Raw genomic sequence first — 27616 nt, 5'->3', positions numbered from 1 at the left:
GTCAAGTAATTTGGAATAAAAATGTCAACCCTTTAAAGCCGAGGTTAACGATATCCAATATTCCACCAGCGGTAACATAATCCGTACACAGTGTTCGTTCTGATTATGAGCTTTGCATAACAACGTCCGATGTAAAAACATTCGCGTTGTCTTGAAATATGGCGTCCAAACGGCGGTATTTCCCACTCTCCGTGCTTCTCTTGACCATCATTGCCCGTGTGAAAGGTATGTCTGTTATTATGATTAGAATATCATCCCAGCTCGGCCAATTCGTTTCCTTCCAAACTCCGGCGAGTCGCTGTATAAAATATAGAATTGAATAGAACGTCAGCATATGCACGGTTAGTAGGTTGATCGAATTGCTTAGCGTATGGAGTTTTCACATATTTCTTACAGAATTGTTCATATACTGTTTCACCATTGGAATCATAGCAGGTCTTTATCCTGCATGACGAGTGTCAAGATATGTTCTCTTTGAAGCCTCACCGTGTTTCTGATGAAGGATTACTTCAATACAGAATAAGGGTGTGATGAAGGAAAGACTACAGTGCTAAAAGGACCGGTCGTTTTTTTCACTTTCCGTCGTGTGTTCTGTCTATAGATGGACTTCCGAAAGTCCGGCTTTAGAAATGAGGATTTAATATTAGCATTAATATCGGAGGAAAATGCTCTCAATTGACATTCACGTCACTTTGCTTAAACAGATTTTAATCGAGCGATTTATAAAATTACTGTACGAACAAATGACTTGATGCCGGATAGAGTGATGATTTCGAAATGTGCAGTGATGGGGGGACATCCGTTACTGTCACTTTTTTGACAGTTCGTGTATACCGCTGTATCTTGTGTTTGTATTGACCTAAGGTTGTACGCTGTACTTCCACTTTTAAAGTGATACTTGAAGGCAAAACATCACCAGCATGTTTAATTCTCACGATGTGTATGCTGTCAAATGCAAGTCCTGAAACTAAGTAATATGGTTTAACAAAATGTGCGATTAGATGTTATATTCTAAAGTCAGTGTTTAATGTGGAACATTTCAATGTTAGGCAAAAGTCATAAGACCATTCATCCAAAGCTTTGTTTGCATATTACGAAAGTAAGCCCGATCTTACAGTTTTTGCTTCCAGATAGCACGTCAAACATATTTTGAAAGGCTTTGTCAACTATTTTTATGTCCAGTCCGCAGTCCGCACAACTAGGTTAGGTCTGAGTAGCATAGTCTCAAAAAATACCCTTGGATAGCGAAGTTGATTATTTCGTGTTAAAGATGACATCATTGTGTAGGTCCACTACAAAATGTTTGGGCTTTCCGAGTAGATGAGCATCATCGGCATTTATTGCCCTTTTGCGTTTTTTTTGTTTGTTTTTAATTGTAACTGAACCAGAGGCAGCAGATGTACCGCACGTGAAACGATGTATTTTGAGGCGTATATAAATAAGCGACGTAACAAAACTGTAAATTGACAGTAAACGAAAATTTACGACACCGCATGGATAACTTTTTACCGGATACTCTGGATACCGGACATTCATAGACTTTGGCAAATGGTCGAAATGTTTTAATAACATTCTTAAGTTGCCTTGTTATTTCGGACAAGTGCCCGGAAAAAACGTCGTTCAAAATGACACAAGATCAGCAGAAACCGATGCAGGAACTGAATTAAGGCTCCTGGCACGCTTGCTGTTTTTTTTTCAGATCAAAACATGCCCTAACGTGTTTTCTCATTGGTGGAAACAACACTGGGCTTGATCACGAAGGAACGACCTCCGTTTTGCATATCTCACAGCAAACGCTTTTTGGATACGATAAACTTGGTGACCGAACACAAATCACGTTCACAGCGGTCATGATTACACAAATATGTCAATAACGAAAAAAACACATCTCCAACATACTTGTTCTGCAGATTCTAGTCATTTCTACCTCATTGACATAGCATGGCGACATCTATCTTAAGGGGTTTTTATATGGCAGAGGTCAAAGTTCACGATGTTCTACATGCCATGATGATTAAATGAATAAAATCACGGTCAGCTGACCACTGGATAGCAGCAAGACCATTTGACCTCATAACACTCAAGGATGGAATTGTCGAGATGACCACTGTAACATACAACTGCCTAGACAGAACTATTATCGAATTCCTTACGAGTTATGAGGGGCTAGCCGTGAATGCCCAAGGTTAGGACGCCACTCCAAATATTTCAAACAATCGGACAAACATATAATATCCCACATGATTTTTCTACCCATGAGATTTTTTCCTTTATTTCATTCTTTTAGCGCTCATTCTAATCACCAATTTTTAAGGGACAATGGCTGTAACTATTCACAAAACGTTCATGACATGTCCTTCACCTCCTCAAGTTTGTTGAGATGCAAGGTAATGGTGTCGCAAATTGTTGATATAAACACATTATGTGCAATCTACAATGTTATTGTTGACATATGAATTGTGGTCCGGACTATAAGGTTTACTTTTAAGCAATACCCATTGGACATCGTACTCATACAGGCTGTATTGATAAACTGAAACATAGCCATTCCATCATGATTCTACAGGCGTTAGGGAGCTATCAGTCATTATTAGGGGTGGGCCGGGGAATTTGGGGAGGGTCACTTTTTACAAACCTGCCACTGGAGGGGGGCCACATCTCACAAAGTTGGCCTTGGGAGAGGGTCACATTTTACATTTGCCATTTCTATCATGACATGGTAAATACAAATTTTCACTCTGTTGTTTATGTAACGTAAAACTTTTCACAATAATCCTATATCAAGAATTGCAGCTGTCTCACAGTCAAATATGTAAATGCATGAAAGGCACTGATGAAAGTGGCATGGTGTGTGTAAATCTATCTATCTATCTATCTATCTATCTATCTATCTATCTATCTATCTATCTATCTATCTATCTATCTATCTATCTATCTATCTATCTATCTATCTATCTGTCTATGCGTCCTTAGTATAATGGTTTACATATTGGAAAAAGGGGAAGGTCACAGTTAAGATAGAGGTACTTTGGGAGGGTCATATTTTACAGGATAGACCTCCCTTGATTTCCCTTAGCCCACCCGTTTGTAATTACTGAAAGCTCCCTTTAAACAAGAATCTGTACTCTGCAAAACCACGTGATCATGGAAAACACAACATTTACAGCTAATTGAACTTTAGAGAGTCATTTGTGTTGAATGAAAACTCAAATTAGCGTCGAAATTCGCCTAGCCTTAAATTAATCAGTATTACTTGACTAGCGACAGATAAACGCGACAAACAATGATAACGAAAGGGATAGAAAAGCTATACAAACAAACAAGCAAACAAACCAGCCTTAGATACAATTTGCAAAAGTACATTATAGAAACGAGTGCAAATATAAAACGCGGTCTCATTATCGCACCGCCTATGTGGTAGACTTGTCGCCGGTGAAAAATAAAATGTGGCATGAAAGGCTTTCCTTGTGAACTTCACGATCAAAATAGACCCCCTCAAATATTTATCTTGGAATCGCATACGTAAGGTGATGACAAGTTTGACCCGCCCCATGTGGGCTATTTTCATTGATAATTTCAGCAAGATCTAATGATTTACCATAGCGGCTCCACGTGGAAATAATTTGATTTCCCAGGGGATGGAGTTTGGAATATAAAAAAGATAAATTGGACATTAAAGTGCCTGACTTGATAAACTTTACCGGCGGACGGATAAGAATAGGATCAAACTCTGCCCTGGTTATTGAAAACAGACCTTATTAGTAACTGCTGTGATGATGTTCCAAAAATCTAATTAATTTCTGTGCTTGGGCATCGATTTGATTTAATTTGATTTGATTTGATTTGTCTCGCACAATATTTCAGAACAATTATCTCCAAAAGACCATTGTGTGAGTAAAACTTTAAAGAAGTTCGATCATGCTTTTATTTTTAGTCAAGAGAGAGTTATACTCGTAAATTTCACATGTAATTTTAGGTCAAGGTACCTCGGCGTTTCTGCCTGTCGGAATAACGTTAACAATGGTTAGTTAGGCCATTTGGGTTATATGTTTGTCAGGGGCAGCCGACAAAGCAAACAAGGGGGAGTGTTAACAAGCGATTACTTTCTGAAGGAGGTGTCGGGTTGGTATTTTTCTCCCAACACCAGCCTGGTCCTAGCTCGGGTTAGAAAGAGGCAATTCCCCTCAATAACGTGCAGGTAAATTTACCTCCCTTTGTTCGGCGGGCGACTCGAAAAGATCCAAATGGATTGAATATATGTACCTAGCTGTTGATGGAAGTTGCTCGCAGCAAAGGGATGACTGTTCGGAGCTCTTAATATCGGGAAATGGCAGTTGGGAGTTCTTAGTTGGCAGAGGGGGGAGTAGGGAGGTTTCTACAAGGCAAGTGGGAAAAGGGGAAACTTGTGAGTATAGGGAGGGTTGGGAGAGACGGCAGTTGCATCAGCTTTCACCTCATCTCCTGTAAATTTTAACTGTAATCAGTATGCCAGGTTAGGATAGCATATTTACATGTTAAAAAAGACCTCCGGTCACTCTCTCTCAAAGTCGGCTGGTTGGCTGCCCCTAATTTGCACTCATATTGATCGAAGTAATGGGAAAAATTCAGCGCCTCAAGGAGGCAATCATGATTAATGTTTCCATCAGGAAAACATGTGTTGAAGCACTTGCAGCATAAAATATGTAATCAGTCACCAGTTTATCCAGCCTTCAGGGTATTGCGACCGTCTGATTTATGAAAGCTTTTGGTCAGTCTGTTCCGACTCTGTTTACACTGCCGTATATGTCGGTACCAGGATAACGTACAGCCACGTGCTGAATTGCTTGTCGGCACAAGAACAAGTTTCTAGCATGGCCAGGGCGAATGAAAAAAATTTGCAGTGGACAATATATGGGTTATATGCTGTTCCAGGCAAGTTTCATCCAGAACATTGGGCCCATACATGATATAGGTATGGTGAGGTGGCGCTTGACCACGCAGGGCAATGCATCGAGGCAGGATAATATAAATACGATGTGAAGAACCAGGGAGTTGGAGTTCAAAGAATGGTATAGCCGTGAGAGGTGGTTAAGGACACGACTTAGATGGCAATCACGCTGACATTGACAACGGGGACAAGTATGCCACACTGAACGATCTTGTCTAATTTTAGCGTGACCCCAGGCAATAGACGGTAGATATTTAAGTCCATGGGATTCAGGCATCAATATCTGAGGAAGATATACTGTTTTGAAATAAGAGGGCGTCGGGACGGAGGGGGGATGGTGCCTGATCGGGGACATTTTGGGACATTACAGAACAGCATCACTCGGGAAAATACAAGCAATCAAGGTCAAGTCGCAAGTGAGAAAATTATTTATAGTAAACATCATCGAATACTTGTGTACAACGCAGAGTATACAATCTGCACGCTAGTATATAATATATCAAAGGCCATGCAACCCATCGCACGGAAGTGTGGACGTCAGACGCTTTGAGTAATTAATCTCTAAAAAAAAGCACAGGAGTCTAACATTGAACTGCTGAAGGACAAAAGTGAAAGTAGTATCGTTGTGTCCGAGGAAGTTTGAAAAAAGACTTTATTGAATACGCTATGGGCTGTAATGTATCCGTGTATGAGAAAATTGACGATAGTGTTCTGTATATCAACATCAGCCCTCTGCAGATTTGTTTGATTGTCGTAAACAAAGACATATGTACCCTAAGGCAAGGCGGCGATAAGAACAATATTATTAGTTCTCTCGTAACACAGTCCTTATATCATATATGTTTTTTTAATAGAACAAGAAAATGTTTTGTACAGAAGGAACAAAAACCACTTGAAAATGCATAAAAAGTTACAGTTTGTGGCGGTTTAAATCATCGAGGGAGGAAGAAATGGGTTGAAGCTTTCAGGGATGGACCATTAGACTTTGTGGGGTCGAGAAAAGATTCTACTGATTGATTTAAAACGTTCGACCTTGCTGGTGACTTAAGAAAAGTGAAAAAAAATGTGTAATTCTTTGGAATACGATAATAGATGCTTAGCGTAAACAAAAAGTCAAATCTCGGAAGGTGAAAAAATGCAAGTTTACATGCTGACTAACGTAGACTAAGTGATGCATCCCCAAAACAATACTCATGGTGGTGTAATGTAATTGCAATTACATGGATTCTGAATTCATCACAGCCGATGACTAAAACCCTGCATACCTATATCATACAGTAAACCTATATACGCATTTTATTCAAGTCTATTGTAGCATTGCATCGCATGAGAGGCTTGAAAGCTAAAATACCTAATACCATTTAAAGATTGATGAGGTTCAAGTTGGTCTGCAAAGGGCGGGATTGTTCACGCCGTTTCGTATGTGGACTTTTGCCGTATATCTTCACATTTGTGTGCAGTTTTCCTTTTTAATTAATAATAATGTATTCAATAATTTTACACTCTGTACAATAATGGTAAAGGTAGTGAGTGTGGGACTTTGTTACATCTTGAAACATGTTTGCGAGAACAATAATCAGAAAATTAACTGGCTATAAAAATGTGAAACAGAATTTAAGTTTTCGATAATAACGTTATACATTGCAGGAGACATATCGACCCGGTATGAGATCTTCCCTGGATGTGAGACATGGTATAGTGCTCGTGATATTTGCATCGACAGAGGCGGCACTTTGGCCGAAATAAACGACAACACCACGCAAACGCACATTGAGTTCCTCATTAAAGAGCGCCACCAACTGGACCATATCGACTTTTGGTTCAACGCCCATGACACTGACGAGGAAGGGATGTGGCGAACGGACGATGACAAACCTCTTAAGTTTTTTAACTGGGCACAGGGACAACCGAATAACGCTGGTGGCGGCAAAAGATGTGGCGGTAACCAGCACTGCGCCGAACTTTCGTAAGAACACCAGTATTACATTTATATTTGCCGCAGATTGCAATTCCGATTAGGTTTAGACGATAATTCCGGAATAAGAAACAGTTTTCATCGTTTATAATGTCACCCTGGTGTTGAAAAAGAATGACTTTTTCATCAGAAAAATTTGACTAATGACTTCAGATTACAGAATGTTGCCGGCGGAAACTTCCCTAATATGGAGCTCAAACAATCTCCATTAACAGTAGACTTATCCATCGAATTCACATTTTTGAAAGCCTGAATGTTGAACAGTCACGTGGTGATTATTTTATTGTTACTGTATACGAAACAGTCATCTAGAGGAAGTTTTAAGGACTTGACTATAAGTCGATTTTTTGGCCCGTTATCTTGCCAACTTATCGAGCATTCTGGTTTAATTTTGTAACAAGGTTCATTTATTTACATATTTTCGAGAAAGCTACTACGATATTTTCTTGCACAGTCTTTTTACTACTTCACGTGGTCTGTTACTAATAAAAACTTAACCTTCACATGTATGTACAGAAAGCGTCATTAAAATATGAGTGTATGCCTGCGTGAAGATGCTTATTTTCCAAGTTTACAACAATATTTACGTACGATACGACACTATGTCAGAAACTACAAATTTAACAACATCAAACTTCTCTACGATTTCTCTACGGCTTGATTAACTGCTTGACGTGTGCATGTGGCCCTTGCGTTAATATAGCAGAAATATGTGAGTCGGACAAATCAGTTTCAAGACATATGACATTTCGTCTGAAAGGGACTGTTTATTATCACTGCAAAAAAGAGGATTATATTTAATATGCATGAATGAAGTTTTTCTCTGTCGAAGTTGACAGGATAGCTTCATATTTTGTATTCCACCAGGCAGGATAAGGACTTTAGATGGAAAGACGAGCAGTGTGAGATACTCAAGGGTTACATATGTCAATACAGCCAAGGTAATTCCTTTCAAATATCGTCTATACAAGCAGAAGTTTTATGCATATAATGGACGGGGACATATCACTTTGGATTTGTGAGACACGCAATATCTTTCCCTTGCTATTGGCAGTACCATGATTTATTCATTTCATATGTCCACCCACAGTCTAATGAGATAGTTAATAGAGTACTGTTTACATATTCAATATAAATCAGGATCCTATTGAAATATAATATTTGTCTGATATAAATTTATTTTTGGCAACGAAGCCACCTCCTATACGCTTCGGCAAGAAAATCAGTAAACTTTGTATGCTATTTCAAATGTGTGATATTTTTTTCTGTAGTGTATTCTTTGCTTGGGATTAGAATATATCGTGAACTCTGAACTAGCCGTTTTCTAGGTTTTCTATACTTGATTTGAAATAGAAGAGCAATATTGAAACTGAAATTTAAAAAACTCCTAGAGAGTTTTTTTTAATATTTCAATGTCAGGATTCATCTGAATATAAATGTATCTGTAATATTTGCGATTATTTTTCACCAAAACTTACAGACAATTACACCAAAAAGAAGAAGAAGAAATATAAAATCGGCGAATCGACGACAGAGAAGGGTGTGAACTATGGCCTTCCAACAGCTGCAGCACGAAGCGATATTGACATCTCGTCGGAAGTTAAGATAATTGGTAGATTGACTTTGCCTTTATCATTTCGTTCTGTCGTCAATTTCAGTCATTCAAAAAAGCCATGGCAGGCCGGCGATGGCGCCCTTCTAACGCGAGTGTCCAGAAATCACTGTGCAACGATGTTCACACGTTTTCTAGTCACTAACTGGATAAATTACCAGAAAGACTTTTGGTACAAAAGACTTTCAATCCTGGCCGAAAGTCAGAACTTGCTGCTAGATAACAAGTATGATATTCTCTGATTGTCGATTAAACAGAGGTCCTTATATGCTTACTTAACAGCTAAGTGAATTTCTGACGATTTATTATTATAATTGTGGACAACCGAGTTCAGATCCGGACATAATACACCGATAAGTATAGACGTCATGTATTTCAACATGCTACAGAGACTCGCATCAAGCAACTGGTTTGTTGATTCACCCAACAAATGCTTCGAAAAATTATTAAAACACAGCACAGTCAACGGCTTTCCTCGATTTTAGTAATTTAGAGTGGGCAGTTACAGACTGAAGAGGAAGTCAGAAAAAATATTCAATTAAATTTTTATGGAAAGTAACGAGTGCATTGTATTTCAACCAATTTTTGTTTTCACAGAGACTGCAGAAAGAGTGGTTGTTGTTGTACTGGCGTTATCCCTTGTAAATTTAATCGTTCTGATTGCCATGGTGTTCATATTTTACACAATTGTATGGAGGAAAATGTAAGTTGCATGCTTCTGCGTTACATTTATCCCCTGCGCCGCTCCCCTTACTTTTAGCCTTGAAAGCTTTAGCTGCAGTCCTGTGGACATGCTAGGATCGCTGTAACAAATTACACAGCTTGGCTCACGAAGTGGTTCCGCTTAAGTTGCTCCAATTTCGTGAAAATCATCATCATCATCATCATCATCATCATCATCATCATCATCAACATCAACATCATCATCATCATCATCATCATCATCATCATCATCATCATCATCATCATCATCAACCAAACACAAAGACACATATAACATACAAGTAACCAATGTCAAAGCTTGTATACAAAGAGATGTACTGCGAAATATTTGTGCTTTCTCTGCTGAATCACAGAATGACTACTGATCGCTAATTAAGTTGGTTGGCAAATTTTAAGGCAATGATTATATGAATTCTTATTTCCTAACATTTTGTTTTTTACATGAGGGAGGGGGCGGCGGTTAAGAAATCAAGTATTTCCGAAATTCTTTCAAGCTTTGATTGACAGAAAGACAAAATATCATGAGTAACGTTCTAGTTTTTTCAGTCAATGTGCCTTACATTGAGTTCAATTGAACCACTTCATACTGAAGCAAACCGTAAAGATCATGTCACTGACGATAACGGATGACGATGACGATGACGATAACGGATGACGATGACGATGACGATGACGATAACGGATGACAATAACGGATGACGATGACGATAACGATGACGATAAGGGATGACGATAACGGATGACGATGACGATGACGGATGACGATAACGGATGACGATGACGATAACGGATGACGATAACGGATGACGATGACGATGAAAGAACGATCTCATGAAGCTGCCTTGTTGACCTTTTTTAATAACGTATTTAATGTTACAGGCAAGCGGTCATTATCCAAGAACCAGTGTACAAAGACTTGGTGAACCAGAGCGCAACAAACCAAGACAACATATAGATTACGTCATCGTTCCTGTATTATTGCCGTCAAGAACTATAACAAAACGCGAAACAAAACATAAAACCGGAAATTTGTTTGCGTGTTGTGTGTATGCCAAGCCACAAAGTCTAATATTGGAATTCCAGGAAGTAGAATTGTCCCTTTAAAGTTTTCTTCTTTCAAGAAAAACAATCATTTTATACCAAAATGATAGTGACTTTGGCACACAAATCGAATACTGCCACCAGGGATTTCTAGGGAATCTACAAAGGGACGTTAAGACTGCTGTGTACATAGCAAAGCCTGGATGTAAAAAATAGCATTTCCCCTAAAAAACAAACAAACTGCGAAACATTATCCGAATAAGTACTCAATTTGAAAAGGTTATTAGGATGTATACGATTCGTCATTGACAAGAACTTAGCATGCATTTTATATCAACACTGACTCAAAAGTCCAACACCAGCAGATGTGGAATCTTTCCTTCACACTTGCTGTCCACCCTATGTCAATAATTGTTTTTGTTTTCAAAGAAAGCGTAAGTGTATAGTCCTGTATATTACAGGTTATATTTTAACGGAAGTAGCTTCAACATTGTACATCATGAACTTGTTCAGACCATATAATTTTCTTTGTGCGCACAGTAAGTGAGGCTACCCACAATTCCCCTTGATTTGTACACTCAGACATTATTTGCTAAAAGCTTCTTCAATTTTATCAGCTTCCGAACAATTTGAAACTTAGAATTCAATTTCAGGATTATTTGTTAAAACTATGTTCCAAAATTATTGATTATGCTTAAAATTCAAGAGTAAATTGAATAAGAAGTCGATGTTTGGAGGGGCTAAAAATTGTACACTTGTCAAGGTAAAGTTATCAGCAACTAAGATGGTCACATCATACCACCTGTCAGACATGCAAATTTCCTTTTTTCACGAACATAAAAAAATCAATACCCTTTCTTTTGCCAACACAGATGCAACTTATTCCCTTAGTTTCCCTTGAAAATATTGTGTATGGCTGTCAAAAATCTATGTCAACAAAATTACTATCTCCTCCGCGGAAAGGGGGTTTATCTTCTCATTATTCACAGTGAGAAATCAGAAAATTATGATTATCAAAATTGTGTTGTCAGAATTTTGAAATATGGATCGAGCTGTTCTATGTACAGAAGAAATTTGCTTCAGTTCAGTGAGTGATCTCCGTGTGTACGGATCATGGAGAATTGTGGGTAGCCTCACTTACTGTGGTGTGTGGGATGGACACTCTGATAAAATGGCAATCCAAGAATTACCATATACTTTTCTGAATACATTAACTAAACCTATTAACTCATGGCTGTTTCTATTAAATGAAAATCTGTGCAGGATTCTGACATATTTTTCCACTATTCTACAAGTTCATTATTTCATTGTCTTGGCATTTTTATCCTCTGTCACTTCAGAAATAAAACCGCCATTCTTAAAATCTGTCATCAGAGATTGTCATTTTTTTTAAAAACCTGTCGTACATTGTGAACTATATCACCTTTCAGGAGGAGGAAACATGATTATTTATTCAATACTGGATTGGCTGTGGTACATTTGTCTCTGTCAGTTTTTGACAGAACACATGTGGACAACTCACACCAAACTCATGAAGACGTGTGGTACTACAGGGATAGACCATGAAGTGATATCACCCAATTCGAAAGATATGAACACATCCTATGCCACTATTGGCACCGTCCAAATATCAATCTCCTAACTACGTTAGCACTTGGTCACATTCAAGAGACATTGTAAATTATGTTATTTGGTATCATTTTATAGGAAAAGTAGGTTACTGTTTTTCAATACGTTTTCAGACCAGCCATTCTCTGATATCATCTTTATTTGGAAGTTTACAGCCGGAGGGGCGATTACGTTAAAATTCAGCACAATAACTGCCACTCCCTTGCATCAACAAGACGGGTTTTCCCGGCAATCTTCACAGTATAATTCCTTTATCCAAGTACTGTATTAGATCACGGTCAAGATCACTACCAAACCCCTCCTCTGATACCACCACCACCACCACCACTACCATCACCGCTGCAATTACCACCACCATCATCATCATCATCATCATCATCGTCGTCGTCGTCGTCGTTATCGTCTTATCATCGTCGTCGTCGCCATCACTTCACCTGCCGCCGCCATTTCATCTTTCTCAGGGCACCTACACACCTGTCCATCGTTGTTATCGCAACAGCTATGACGTCAACCAAGTTGCTTAAAGTCATATAAGAAACATTCCGCCATATGGTCGAAGAGAACATGCATATAACGACGAACAGAATAGCAGATCAGCACTTTTACTCGAAACAAAGTCACCATAGGACAGTTTAATTTTCTTACAGTTTAATCTGTACCGTTCATTTAAGAGCTATTTCAGCTAGTTTCATGAACATGAATATGTTTTTTTCGTTCATTTTTATCGGGTTGGTGCTCTCTGGGTCGCTCGCAGTAACGGAAACCAACAAAGGTATGTCACTTTCATAAATTTCATGACTATAGCTGTAGTTGATCACATTTTGCAGTATCATGTATTTTTGTTCTACCAAAATAACCGCATAATATTTTGCTCCCTATTGTATGTTGACATACGGGATATCAGCCACGGAAACACAGACGCATTGTGTGCACATAGCATATACTGTGAACAGTGCAGTGCATTATTATGGCTAATACATGCTTTTCGAAGAGTAAGAAAAACGAACTCTGTTTCTAGAAAAGAAAGATGAAAATCAAAAGTTACAGCGGCACTCTTTTTCCTATGTTGCACACACAATCACTCCGGAGTCAATCTAGTGTATTTTTCTTTATGCATTCGATTATCAGAGTTTATCGTATAGTGTTTGACGTTCAGGCTGTTGTTCTACCCACAGTCGAGAAAAAGGTTAAACATGAGAAATTTTTGAGTTCTAGGAACATCAAAAATGTCATGATGACAACGGGAAGGCTCAAATGTCAGTTAAAAAGAACTTTCAGGGGCTGTTGAGAAAGATGTTCGCGGAAGAACTTAGCAGTGGTGCGGTTGCTCGACGAAAATTACAAAACAGAAAGTTCAGTTGGTACGGAATATGACTTCGTTGTTAAGGGGGTTACTGACTAGGGAGGGCCGAAAAGTTCAGGAGCTTCCGTAACGGGGAGAGGGCCAGCAGGGAGTGGATAAACAAGAATGTTTGAGAGAAAAACTTAAAATCGTAGCGGGAAGGTAGTCGCGAACATCTTTCACGTCCCCTATAGCTATTAACTCAATTCGTATGTATGAATAGCATGTAAAACATCTCTTTCTTGAAATCATATGGCTGACTGTCTCTGTTTCAATATCTTTCTGTCTCGCCACGGCGCAACCTGTTCAGCTAATGTCAGCCGTGTCGTATTTTCTACCCCACCCAATACCCCAGGCAAAACCTTATTCTGTCTTATAACTGTATCTAATGATTTCATGAACACATGTTTCAAAAAGAAATCGTTTTATTTCGTGATTTCACCGACTCAGAATGCAAAATTCCACTGGAGAGTGGCAATTCTATGCGGATTATTATCCCTGACACGATTCCCCTTTCAGGTTTCTTGCCTTCAAGACCGTCGTACAACCACAGAAAGTTCCTAAAATGTTACGATCAATATTAAATTCAGATGGATGACTAAAAAAAGTAAAAATATTGTACTTTTTTTATAATTGCATATCTCATAGGTAACAGCGAGTAGACAGAAGTGTATGATGAGATGGTGTTTTGATTTTAATGTATTGGTAAATTTGAGATAATTTGTTTTCCTAACAAAACAATTTCTTTATGACCCCTACTTATCAAATTTGATTTTGTAAGGGAAACGTTTCCAAGATCGGAGTATTCGCAAGGTATTACTCTAACATGTTATGACGTGTAAGCTGAGAGAGTTGAGAATACTGATTTATTAGGTGGAGTCGTCATGTTTTAACCACTACCTCATGCTTGATGTCCAGTCGTCACAAATCCGAAGTATAGTGAAATGAACGATTTTTCCTTTTATTCTTCGTGTAGTTTACCGTGTTTTTGAGGAACCCAAGGAGAGTCTAGACGCTGCCGATCGGTCGTGCGCATTCAAAGGCGGGAAACTTGCCCACATTCCCGATGAGAATTCCGAGGCCGCCGATGACGTCACGACCACTTTTCGTTTCTCGGGCACATGTGCAGGTCTTGATTTCTGGTACGACGACTCGGGCTTTCCGTTGACCAGAATGTCGAGGGTGGACACCGGAAAACAATACTTTGACGTGGATTCACTGGTGGGAAAGATTTATGATGAAGAAAGATGTGGAATTATAAGGTAATATCTCCAAAAGTCAACCCCACCAGCAAAATTAAGAAGGCAAACGAATAAACCATAACCGCCTACAGATCAATTTATGGCTGACACTTTTCATCCTTTTCCCAGAACTGTTGTTTTGTCTGTAAAATGCAGTCTGCTTTGTTCTTATTCCCATATCATGCTTAGTTTTATTTGCTTTCTACGAAAGCAACAAATTTCTGTTTTATTTTCGTCTTTTAGAAACAATGATGGATCCGAATCTACCTTCAGCACTGACTATTGCTCTAGAAGACGCGGCTATGTCTGTGAATTCGTTTTCTATGACCCGCAGGAGCTGATTGCATCGAGTATGTAGTCTTTATGTAAGCTGTGATCTCGCCAAATGTGGTGAAAATTTACTATATGACGTACAATCTCTTGTTATATTTATACAGATCCGAATGGGAAGAATTGCTTAGAACATGTCAGAAAAAAATTACAGCCCTGATAGCTTTAAGAAACAAATCACATGACGGCCAGCCGAAAACAGTGTGAATATCTCGAAATGAAGGAATGAATGCTATGCAAAATCTCCGAAAACATGAAAAAAATTCGAACGCGCGCACCCTCCCCCACCTCCATAAAATTTGCATGTCGGCATTCTGACCTTCCCCTCCTAGGATCTAGTGGTCCGTCCCCTGCATCCCTTTGTGGAAGCACCTATTACATCTGTTGTTCGAAATATTATGGCCGATGATTTGAGTATATGTGTAGGCATTCTTCAAATAAAATACTTCCTAAATCAGCATTTATCATTATTGGCCTTGATCATGCAGTCAAGCCGCGTTCATCTCGTAGAGTTCTGATCGCATTGCAGTCATCTCACTCAGTGTGTTTCATACCAAAATGTATCATCAATGCCGTTATGACCTGCTGAAATCACTTTATTTCACATAATCACCGACTTGAACCAAGTATGACATGTAGGCTGTATTGACAAGAAGAACACGAAATATTTCGACATGATTTTGGAAGTGAGAATCGCAAACTTTTATTTCAATTTACAGACAGAAGAAAATTCTTGCATATTAATCGAAAGTTACAGTTAATTTAACTTTTAATTTATTGTCCCATCGTTGGAGCCTGAGTCCATAATCGTTGATTGTAATTGTTCCTCAGCATTCTGCGATGAGGGCTGGATTTTCTTCAGGGGATCATGCTATCTTTTGAAAGCCCAGTCCCGGACCTGGTTCACAGCCCAGCGGACTTGCTCCACTCTGTACGCGGCAAGTCTGCCTCAGCCAGGCTCAGTACAGGCGAACGATATCGATGAAATCGTGAACCTGGCAATGTGGAATGAACTCGATACCCAGTCTTCGCTGAAGTATGAATTCTGGGTTGGAAGGCGTAAGGTACGCGGTACATATAAATAAATATACATGCATATACCTACCTACCTACTTACAAAGTACACATTCTCATTGATGAGATTAGAAACTAACGTGTATACCTGCATTTATGAGAGAGAGAGAGAGAGAGAGAGAGAGAGAGAGAGAGAGAGAGAGAGAGAGAGAGTGTTAGTATCTTTACAAAGTGTAATATTTTTTACGTTCTGCGTTGGTTTAGTTTGAGGGGAGCTTACTGATCTACACTAACTGCGACGAAAAATACAAAGCACACATCTACACAGCAATGTTATTTCGCAAAAAGAACATTTCTAACATGCTTTCATTTTACCCATTAAGAGCCAAGGTTGTGGTGATGCTGATAGAGATGGGATGCGTGTACAGTTACTGCCACAAGCACCTGGTGCCAGGGGAGGATGTTTCCGGCCATCAGGTGTAGTCGGTTATGGTCCGAGTCGTATTCCTCGATACAGACTTGCCCGATGTTTCTCCTCACTGCCGTTTGTCTGTGTCAAGGGTAAACTCTTTGGTTGTTCCTTTTAATTGTCAAAACCAAACAACCCAATTCATTTGCTTTTCAGACGTATGAGAAAACATTTTCGAATATTTTACTTCATATCAGTTGTTGAACCAGATCTGAATTGTATATTCTTCCTTGTTTAAAACAATGATATTTGAGATGAAACTGCAGCACGCCTTTCAGTTCAATCATGTTGTTATTAGTAATATCTTTACAAAGAGTTATAGAGTTTGGAGCGATCACCATTTACCGTAGCTTAATTAGAATACAATGAAATATATAAATTGGCAATTCAATAGCTCACATGAAACTGCCAGATCTCTTTCACCACTCAGTATCATACCTTTCTATTATATATGTAGAAAGTTTCATCACCTTGAGGAAAGCCTTCCACACAGGTATCCTCTAATGATTGTGAAAGAAGATTAGATATGGTAATAAGCAATGTTGTAAACATCAAACTACTAAATAACCCGCAAATTCATAGAACTATCTGCAGAAGACCAAAGATTCAGGGTTGGAGTTAGCCAAAACCCATATACACTAAATTTCCTATCTATATCTGCAGCAAGGGTGATCGTATCTGATAAAGTCAGTTTTAGAATATCTGATTTCTAATTAAGAAATTTTGCAAATTGGGGATCGAGTCTGCAAGCCACACACACAAATTGCGAGTCATATTGCATTTATAATAAGGATTTTGAATATTTGAATATCCTAAATGAGATATATGAGTACAAATATGTAACGATTGCTAAGAATAGTTCTTTATACCATAATTATGTGAAATTAAAGTAACATTCAAAATAGTTTATAGAAGAGGGATAGGCCCTACTCCGGGATAGCCAACCAGTTCAAGCTGGTTGGATTCGGTCCAAACCGGTTTATGTATCTCTGTCTCCTGAAGTAGTACAAATCCCACTACTGTGCACTAAAGATTTCAGCTACCAGCTGTCTTTGAAAACACATCAGATGGAGGGCGTCCTAAAATGCAGGATAAAAGTATGCATGCCGTGTCAATCCGAAAACAAAGTTATATTTTAGAAAGTGAAAGAAACCCGTTACTTTGTGGGTTTTAGACCATCTCCTCAGAGGATCTGATGGTCAATCCCTTTCATGAAAAAATATCGTCGCAAATACCTTGTCATTTTTGAAAAAAAAAAACAGACTTGATTTGTTACTTTTATGTGAGTTAGACTTTCAATTACAGGAGTCGGGGATTATTTTAAAAAATATATAAGAAAAACTTTTTTAAAATTCTGCAAAAATGTATGGCAACGCAAATACATAAAATCTATGCTTATTAAGAAAATTGATATCGCTTGTTTGTAATCAACCACTGAGAAATTACCATATCACGCCGACATCACTAATGGGATTACTCTTTGTTTTTGTAATGACCAGATGCAGTCGATGGATCGAAGCGTGACATGCCTCTTTAAGAATCGTGACCGAAGAGAGGCGACTTTGGTGACCGATGAAGAACGATGTCATCACATATATACTGCTTAATAGAGCTTTTGCCATGTTTGCAATACAACGTATCACATGACCCAATTCAGTAAGCGACGGTACCCAGGAATAGGGGGAAAGAAAAGTTGTATTCGTTCGCTTTTGTCAGTGGTATTTTGTTGGTTATTAAAAAAAGGACAACGGCGTCTCTGTCTGTTTATTGTCTCTCTCCCTTTCCTTTTCCCATCCCCTCCTCTCCTCTCCTCTCCTCTCCCTCCCTCCTCCCCTCACGGGGCCTGGCCCCTTCTCACTTCCATTCTGCCCATCTACCCTGTCCTTCTCTCCCTCTCAAACTTTCTCTGTCTACTCTCTGTTTGTTACTGTCTTTCTGTCTCTTTTTCTCCGATTCCATCGTATAATGTTAATTTCATTATTTATTTACCCTGTCGCCTCTTTTAAAACATTTTCACAGAGTATGTATCCAGCTTCTAGAGCATTCATATCATTCCGGTATTTTATAAAGCCCGGATGTAGTTGGACTCTCAACTAGTGCAGCGATTGCATAGTTCCAAAAGTCTATCAATTTCTCCAGCTGTACAAAGAATTATTATTAAGATATTTTTTCAGTGAACGACAAAAATTGTCGATCAAGCTTCCCTGCCTCTCTCAGTTCTAAATAAAAATTGAGAAAAGCGGGGTAAGCAGTTAAATACACACTGCAGCAATGCTGTCATGCAAATGATATCAGATACTTTCCCATGAGATCTCGCGAGAGTTATATTATACTTTTCCCCAGGAGGGCAGTTTTCATCATAATTTTCAAAACTGATGGTTTAAATGCACCCCTGTGTTTTGTGGGATCCTTTCCAGAAAAGAGGATAATTTAGGTGGGATGCGCCTCGGGAACAGATATTTGGACTTTAAAATTTTTACGATACTTCTGATCTACCACTTGTGTGTGCTCACATTAAAGATGATGTACGTAAAAGTTTCGCCTTCTTAATTTTTCCAATACAATTTACACAGTAGTGGTCGCCATTTTTAATTTTAATTGTCGGTAAATTTAACGTATACTGTAATTTGTTTCTCTGGTACCAAAATTTGCACGTTGACCTCTGATTTTTTATTCCTGATTTTGGAAGAGGATTGTTGAAAGTTTCCTTCACGAAAGTTTGAGCAAGCCTTCAACTTTTAATAGAGGCGCATACTACCTTTAAAGGTATACAGTCACCTGTAATCTAAATATGCCCATATATGGTCAAAGGGGCGTTCCTTGGTATTCAAAATACCCATGTGAGGGCGCTGTTTTAAAAAGCGGCCACCCGCTTAAAATCTGTGATTGGTTAGATTTTCTCTTTCCATGGTAACTGTGGCGAAAATTGGAACAGGTGACAGTATACCTTTAACTTGTTGTTCAGCGAGGAACTTGTACAGCTACTAATCGACATTCCAGTGTGTGCATGCTCAGGAGAGCAAGACCTTCTGGGAATTACTTGATCATTGTGGCATAGCATTTACAACTGCCGAATCAAAGTATGCTGTTTACTGCTAAGGAATTGTTGCTTGTTGATTCATCTGATAGAGCCTATTTCAATTTCGCAACAAGCTACATTTCTTGAGGGCGCACTGCATTGAACAATTAATACTTCAAGAACCTGCGGCCTAAACCACAAAGAGTGCTTTTCTCTAACTACTTAGTCACCACTGGTGGTAAATCTGACGTGAATCGATGCATACGAGAGGTTTGACTGATATTTCAAAGTATATAACAAAGAACCGTATTTTAATCCAACAGTCTGATTTAAAACACGCTTTATCAAGATAAAAGAAAGAGAGTTTTGGACAAAATTTATTTCAAAACGTTTATGACTAAGAAAAACGGGATATAAGTCTGACGAAATAATTTGCTCGAAAATACATTAAGAGAGCTGTATATAAAGAGGGAGAAGTTTTGATGCTCGTTCTTCATGCAATACTTACTGGTCTGAAGGGACAAATATTGAGTCATTGTTGTACTTCCCTGCGAGGAAATGAATGGAAATTTTCAGACCCGTATCCACAAAGGGCCAAATTTATTATACCAGCAGATAATTTGATCTCATAAATGCAAAAGTAGTTCAGATACAGGATGGAAGAAGTTCTTTTTTCAGACAAGCGTTGGCATCTAAACTTGATGGAAGAATATGGCATAACACACCAACTACGCCTAACATTTATACAATAATTTACACTTTTTTTGACAGAAGCTCGTCAATAGAAGTATGTATTGCATTGATCTACCCGTTAGTTTGAGTACATGCGTACCTTGCAGTCATGAGTATTAATAAGATTACAACTGGCACCTTCATTCAGTGACGAGCTGTGAGCATACAAGTAGCTGTAAGCGAGAACTTTAAATCTCTATCCGAGCGCATTGTCCATTTGGGATTTCAAAAAAGCCCGGATAAAAGCCGGGGGTTGGCTGTAGAGATTTTCATTCAATCGTTAACCGTCGTCATGGTTACTAGCGGTAAACTGTCGAAAACTTCCCCAGACAAGTGTTTGTGAACACTTTTTATGACCATTGCAAACACAAGGATCATTCGGACTTTCAGGTGTATATCACACGTAGGGACCTGGTAAAACTGCATACCCTTCATCATGGAGACAAAATTGTGGCTTCTTGTTTTCTTTGCTGTACAGGTTATTCTTATCAGGGAGGCAAGGGCTGGGAAAGGTTGGTATTCATCGACGAAAGTGATTTCAAACCGGACGCTTATAGCTCCGACAAAAATATTGTCATTTAGGACTTGTGACATCTACTTTAAGGAAGCATTTACCTAGTAATTTTTAGATGAGAGAGAGAGAGAGAGAGAGAGAGAGAGAGAGAGAGAGAGAGAGGGGGGGGGTTTACTTGTTCTCATAAATTTCTTGATACTTAGTCGAGTAATTTAAGCTTATACTCGAGGGATTTTAAAATGTTTGAAGGTCAGGAAGCCGAAACACTTTTAAGTTTTGATGCAGTCAATACCTTTTATGGATATTTTTGACCAGCGCTACCATAACTACCAGACAGAAGGATAACATCGTTTGGTAAAGTAAGGAACAAGCGCTAAATATTGACATCTGTAGTCCTCAGGAGGAATGTTTTGGGTTTTTTATACGCCTTCCTTTGCGATGGCTCGTTCCACGTTTTCGTTATTTTCCAGTCAACACAGATATGGAGATGCATGGACCGACAGGGCTTTCTCAGTCACGGTACAAGGCGTACAGCGAACCGAGACTGAGTTGGCACGGTGCCATCAGGGCCTGTAGCAAGAAAGGCGGCAGGTTGGCTGATATCTACAACGACGAAAACCACAGAAAAGTCGAGGAGGAGTTGAATGCTATGGGAAGAGGGCAAGCCTTGGAGTTCTGGTTTGATGCCATAAGTGTCGGTGGGGGTGAGTTCAATTGGAAAACAATGAATGGACGCTCGATTACATATGATCGCTGGGATACATCCCATGAAGCCATCCCTGAAGACATAAGCTGCGGTCTTATAAGGTAAGAATGAATACTTATCATTCTAACGGTAGTAGTCACACGAAGACTGGTACTTCGCAAATTATTAACATTGGAGTAAAATTAGAGTCGAAATGAATAAGATGGAGAAAGCGGTAAAATTTGTACGTGAAAGTTGAATTGTGTCGTCACCGGAGTTTGTAATAACAGTACCATTCGTATGGATAACAATTCCTCTCATACTAGACGATAAAACTAGATATTAAAGCACCGGAGATTTATTGTGTTCCAGCGCCTTTCGTATACACTCTTTCGGCCACCTTCGTACCTTAAGTGGCCTTATAAGACCTGTCATTGCTGGGAAATTCAGGTTCCTCGTTAAAGTTTTATATGAGAACAGATCACAATTCATTTTGGAGTGTAAATGTTTGCTTCAATATCTTCTTTCTCGTGTCGGTCACATCCATCTAATGTTTGATGAACGGTATTAATATTTCTTTATGAAATGAGTATTGTTTCTGTATGTCAGCAGAGAATATTCACGTATCTCGGATTGCGCTAATTTCGGTTGTACAGGCTACTAGACTGAAACTTTGAGTCGTGCATGGTTCCCCGCCAACTCCAATTATAGTAAAGGTTTCAGTTTGAGGAAACAAATACACGAACGAACATTTTTGTCTATAGGCAACGTGAATATAAGAAAGCTAAGCAACATTGACAACGATAAAAAACAAATAAACAAACAAAAACAAAAACATGAACTGTAAACATTATTGTGTTCCTCAATTTATGACGTTGAATGAAATATTTTTCACCTGTCTCGCAGGCAGGACGGTTTTAAGTGGGTCATTGGAAGATGTGATGAAGAACACGGTTTTATTTGTGAATTCGGAAAACACATCCGGGAAAAAGGTGAGAGTTGACACAGTTCTACTATTTTTTATTGCAACTAGCAAACCTTCTCCGAAAATGAGTCAAACTGGCGAATTTGTGTGGAAAATGAATCCAATTAGAGATGAGGCATTTGAAAAGTGAATCAAACTGTCAACTTCCGAGAAATTCGGTGGAAAATGAACTAACACAGTTCAGAAGAAGATACGGATGGCGTCAGCTCTAAGACATGAATTTGCAGTAGCATGCAAATGGAGATTTCCATGGTGGCTCAGAAAGATATTAAAACTTTCGACACATGTAGATGGACAGGGACAGATAGTTATGGGTATAAATACCAAGTGATATTAGGAGAGATTCGAATGAAACGAATGCGCAAGAACAGACTTTGAGCTCAAATCGAGCGCTTGCGCCGCCGAAATGATGACGTCAAATATCACATGTACAAGTATTGGGAGAGGATCTCTACTCAAGAAGGGATGAGGCTCTTCTACATATAAATTTGGTATATGTAACGACGTGATATAAATGTACTACAGCCGTAAATGTCTGCTACTAGGTTTCGTGTTGTAAATTTTTCCCAGGTTGGTGTGAGAAGGGATGGAGTTGGTACAAAGATAATTGTTACAAGGCATACTGCCACAGAAGACATGGCAAGAAGCCAGGGATAGCTGCAAAGCCCTGTCAGCGGACTTAGCATCGTTGTCATCGGAGTCACTGATCAGATTGCCGCACATTTTCCCGACGAACGAATTGTCAACCGTCCAGGCGGATGTTTGGATCGGATTACGCAAGGTGTGTTTTGTTAATTTCTACATGCCCAGGTATACATACATACATACATACATACATACATACATACATACATACATACATACATACATACATACATACATACATACATACATACATACATACATACATACATACATACATACATACATACATACATACATACATACATACATACATACATACATACATACATACATACTCATAAGCAACCATTATTTTAACAAACATTATATATATATATATATATATATATATATATATATATATATATATATATATATATATATATATATATATATATATATATATATCATAAGAGAGATATAAATCGCAATATATACATATATCAATATCAAAAGAGATACATAGGATTGTTGTTGCGCGATTCGTCATATTAAGTCGTCTCGGCGTAACGTTGTTCAATAAATTCCTCTCCTATTTGTTCCGTCAAATCCCTTAGGAAGAAAATGGCGAGTATGTTTGGATCGATGACAGCAACGTATGTGAAGACCTCAAAGTGGTCCCCGACTTCAAAGTGGTCCCCATCCTAAATGTCCGGTAAGATAGGGGGTCAAACTCAAGTCTGACGACACCTACCGCATAATGGACGCATTTGTTGTCACATGGACGTTTCTGATGAAATATCAGCTGCTATTTTAGTATTTAATACCTAAAGTTGGGAAAAAATAAACAAAATAGAATTAACAATAGGGAGGGCTAGTGTCTATATCAATCATGACTTATTCTATAAATTGACTCATTTGAAATCATATCGACATTTGGAAGTCATTCTAATCGCTGCTCTTAAATACATAAACGGGTATGAAATACAATTTGCAGCAGTGCTGTGGCGTATCAATCGCACTTGCGGGTCAAAAATTCATCGCCACAAGCCAGCCCATAGACATTTTTGGTAGTTTACTTCGACCGGTACTATAACACTGGTCGGTTCATGACCCATTGTCTACTTCTGCTAGCTACCTCGATAATATAAACATGTATTTTCAACCATTTTCCCGTGAGCCAACGTCCACGAACTCTACAACGTTACCCCTCTCGCGTAAAACGTATTGAATTCTTTTGATCTGTCAAAAGTTCAGAACGGAGCAGAAACAGTCGACGGCTCTTAAAAACGGCTGAAATTAGATGTTGCCACATTCGACATAATGAACGGAAGTAGGAGATGAGTCATAGGTAGTCAGAGATAAAGTAGGTACATGTTCATTTATTCAAAGACTAAGCTGTTTCATTATTTTGCTAAGTAAATTAAAAAACTGACTGGTGTCGTAGTAAACTAAGTAAAAGGTCCATGGACAGATTAACAGCGGTTCTGAAGCGATATCCCTTGACACGAATGCGATCTATACACCTCAGCATTGTGCTACGAATGCAGAGATATGAAATACATATGGATAGGACTCGAGGCAAATTTTTTTAAGAGTGGGTATTTTTCTTTATATTTTTAAAAAAAAAATATCCATTATGTACCATAGAAAGTCACGCGATTGAAGTAATACATTACCTAAAAAGTTGAATACAGCAGACGGAGCGTAAAATTATCCTAATTTTCAAGGAGATACCTTTGAAGTAAAGAGGACAATTTTGAAGTCATACTGATTGTCTTTATTCAATTCTAAAAGTTGGACAAAAAAAGGAAGTGTACTCTTGTCTTATTAATACCTGATACTTCACAGGTCGCATGTTACATTTTTCAAGTCATCACATTCTTTCAATAACATAAACGATGATGAATACAGTAGAGAAAGTGTAAAATCATCCCAAGTATTCGGGGACCACTTTGAAGTCAAAAGGACACTTTTGGAGTCCAAGTCATTGTGAAGATCAAATACTAAAAGTTGACAAAATTCAAAGGAAGTGTACTAAAGTCCTATTAATACCTGATACTTCACAGGTGGCATGTTACATTTTTTAAGTCATCACATTCTTTCAATAACATAAACGATGATGAATACAGCAGAAAGAGCGTAAAATTATCCCGAGACTTTGGGGACCACTTTGAAGTCAAAAGGACACTTTTGGAGTCAAATTGATTTTCTTTATTCAATACTAAATGTTGGACAAAAAAGGAAGTGCACTTTAGTCCTATAATTCACGGGTCGCTTGTTACATTTTCAAGTCATTACATTCTTTCAATAACATAAACGATGATGAATACAGCAGAGAAAGCGTAAAATCATCCCAAGTCTTTGGGGACCACTTTGAAGTCAAAAGGACACTTTTGGAGTCAAACTGATTTTCTTTATTCAATACTAAAAGTAGACGAAAATCAAAAGAGGTGTTCTATAGTCCTATTAATACCCGATTCTTCACAGGTCACATGTTACATTTTTAATTCAACACATTCTTTTAATAACAAAAACAATGATTAATACAGCAGAGAAAGCGTAAAAGTATTCCGAGATTTTGGGGACCACTTTGAAGTCAAAAGGACACTTTTGGAGTCAAACTGATTTTCTTTATTCAATACTAAAAGTAGACATTAAATCGAAGGAAGTGTACTATAGTCCTCTTAATACCTGATACTTCACAGGTCGCATGTTACATTTTTCAAGTCATCACATTCTTTTAATTACATAAACGATGATGAATACAGCAGAGAGAGCGTAAAATTATCCCGAGACTTTGGGGACCACTTTGAAGTCAAAAGGACACTTTTGGAGTCCAAGTCATTGTGAAGAACAAATACTAAAAGTTGACAAAATTCAAAGGAAGTGTACGAAAGTCCTATTTATACCTGATACTTCACAGGTCGCGTTACATTTTTCAAGTCATCACATTCTTTCAATAACATAAACGATGATGAATACAGCAGAGGGAGCGTAAAATTATCCCGAGACTTTGGGGACCACTTTGAAGTCAAAAGGACACTTTTGGAGTCAAATCGATTTTCTTTGTTCAATACTAAATGTTGGACAAAAAAGGAAGTGCACTTTAGTCCTATTAATAACTGATAATTCACGGGTCGCATGTTACATTTTCAAGTCATTACATTCTTTCAATAACATAAACGATGATGAATACAGCAGAGAAAGCGTAAAATCATCCTAAGATCTTCGGGGACCACTTTGAAGTCAAAAGGACACTTTTGGAGTCAAACTGATTGTCTTTATTCAATACTAAAAGTAGACAAAAATCGAAGGAAGTGTACTAAAGTCCTATTAATACCTGATACTTCACAGGTCGCATGTTACATTTTTCAAGTCATCACATTCTTTCAATAACATAAACGATGATGAATACAGCAGAGAGAGCGTAAAATTATCCCGAGACTTTGGGGACCACTTTGAAGTCAAAAGGACACTTTTGGAGTCAACTGATTTTCTTTATTCAATACTAAAAGTTGACAAAAATCGATGGAAGTGTACTACAGTCCTCTTAATACCTGATACTTCACAGGTCGCATATTACATTTTTCAAGTCAACACATTCTTTTAATAACATAAACGATGATGAATACAGCAGAGAGAGCGTAAAATTATCCCGAGACTTCGGGGACCACTTTGAAGTCAAAAGGACACTTTTGGAGTCAAATTGATTTTCTTTATTCAATACCAAAAGTTGGACAAAATCAAAGAAGTGTACTATAGTTTTATTAATATCTGATACTTCACAGGTCGCATGTTACATTTTTCAAGTCAACACATTCTGTCTTTAACTTAAACGATGTTGAATACAGCAGAGAGACCGTAAAATCATCCCAAGTTTTCGAGGACCACTTTGAAGTCAAAAGGACACTTTTGGAGTCAAATTGATTTTCTTTATTCAATACTAAAAGTTGACAAAAATCCAAGGAAGTGTACTATAGTCCTACTAATAACTGATACTTCGTAGGTCGCATGTTCCATTTTTCAAGTTAGAACATTGCTTCAATTACGCAAAAGAAGTTGAATAAAGCAGACAGAGTGTACAATCATTCGATTTTCCCGGGGACTACTTTGAAGTCAAAATGACACTTCTGGAGTCAAACTGATTTTCTTTATTCAATACTAAAAGTTGACAAATATCCAAGGAAGTGTGCTATAGTCCTACTAATACCTGATACCTCACAGGTCGCATGTTCCATTTTTCAAGTTAGAACATTGCTTCAATTACACAAAAGAAGTTGAATAAAGCAGACAGAGTGTACAATCATTCGAAATTCCCGGGGACCACTTTGAAGTCAAAAGGACACTTTTGGAGCCAACCTGATTTTCTTTATGCAATATTAAAAGTTGGACAAAAAAGGAAGTGTACTTTAGTTTTATTAACACCTGATACCTCACAGGTCGCATGTTACATTTTTCAAGTCAACACATTCTGTCTTTAACTTAAAAGATGTGGAATACAGCAGAGAGACCGTAAAATCATCCCAAGTTTTCGGGGACCACTTTGAAGTCAAAAGGACACTTTTGGAGTCAAACTGATTTTCTTTATTCAATACTAAAAGTTGACAAAAATCCAAGGAAGTGTACTATAGGCCTTTTATACCTGATACTTCACAGCTGGCATGTTACATTTTTCAAGTCAACAATTCTTTTTAATTTTCCTTAAAAGAAGCTGAACATAGCGGATGGAACATGTTATCAAGTGGAATTTC

At 38.2% G+C, this 27616-nt stretch overlaps 2 protein-coding genes across 2 annotated transcripts; both read left to right on the top strand.

Annotated features, from left to right (window-relative positions):
* The first annotated feature begins 59 nt into the window (after window positions 1–59).
* LOC139138320 (regenerating islet-derived protein 4-like) lies at window positions 60–12116 on the top strand. The gene is made up of 6 exons (XM_070706648.1): window positions 60–225; window positions 6575–6893; window positions 7770–7843; window positions 8383–8514; window positions 9112–9217; window positions 10117–12116. The coding sequence occupies exons 1-6, from the start codon at window positions 159–161 to the stop codon at window positions 10190–10192; spliced, it is 774 nt and encodes a 257-aa protein (XP_070562749.1). The 5' UTR covers window positions 60–158; the 3' UTR covers window positions 10193–12116.
* A 371-nt stretch (window positions 12117–12487) lies between these two features.
* On the top strand, window positions 12488–21917 carry LOC139139491 (uncharacterized). The gene is made up of 7 exons (XM_070708403.1): window positions 12488–12679; window positions 14226–14511; window positions 14734–14840; window positions 15652–15884; window positions 16218–16395; window positions 21039–21272; window positions 21910–21917. The coding sequence occupies exons 1-7, from the start codon at window positions 12598–12600 to the stop codon at window positions 21915–21917; spliced, it is 1128 nt and encodes a 375-aa protein (XP_070564504.1). The 5' UTR covers window positions 12488–12597.
* The last annotated feature ends 5699 nt before the right edge of the window (window positions 21918–27616 follow it).

The sequence above is a fragment of the Ptychodera flava genome, chromosome 8 (assembly GCF_041260155.1).
Source record: "Ptychodera flava strain L36383 chromosome 8, AS_Pfla_20210202, whole genome shotgun sequence".
Taxonomy (NCBI): Eukaryota; Metazoa; Hemichordata; class Enteropneusta; family Ptychoderidae; genus Ptychodera; species Ptychodera flava.
This window is presented reverse-complemented; position numbering and strand designations above follow the sequence as displayed.

Excerpts from the sequence above, each read along its gene's own strand:
- LOC139139491 (XM_070708403.1), top strand. The coding sequence starts at position 12,598 with ATGAACATGAATATGTTTTTTTCGTTCATTTTTATCGGGTTGGTGCTC. Across the intron at positions 12,680-14,225 it reads AGTAACGGAAACCAACAAAG|TTTACCGTGTTTTTGAGGAA; the intron begins GTATGTCACTTT and ends TTCTTCGTGTAG. Across the intron at positions 14,512-14,733 it reads GAAAGATGTGGAATTATAAG|AAACAATGATGGATCCGAAT; the intron begins GTAATATCTCCA and ends TTCGTCTTTTAG.
- LOC139138320 (XM_070706648.1), top strand. The coding sequence starts at position 159 with ATGGCGTCCAAACGGCGGTATTTCCCACTCTCCGTGCTTCTCTTGACC. Across the intron at positions 6,894-7,769 it reads CAGCACTGCGCCGAACTTTC|GCAGGATAAGGACTTTAGAT; the intron begins GTAAGAACACCA and ends GTATTCCACCAG. Across the intron at positions 8,515-9,111 it reads GTCGGAAGTTAAGATAATTG|AGACTGCAGAAAGAGTGGTT; the intron begins GTAGATTGACTT and ends TTGTTTTCACAG.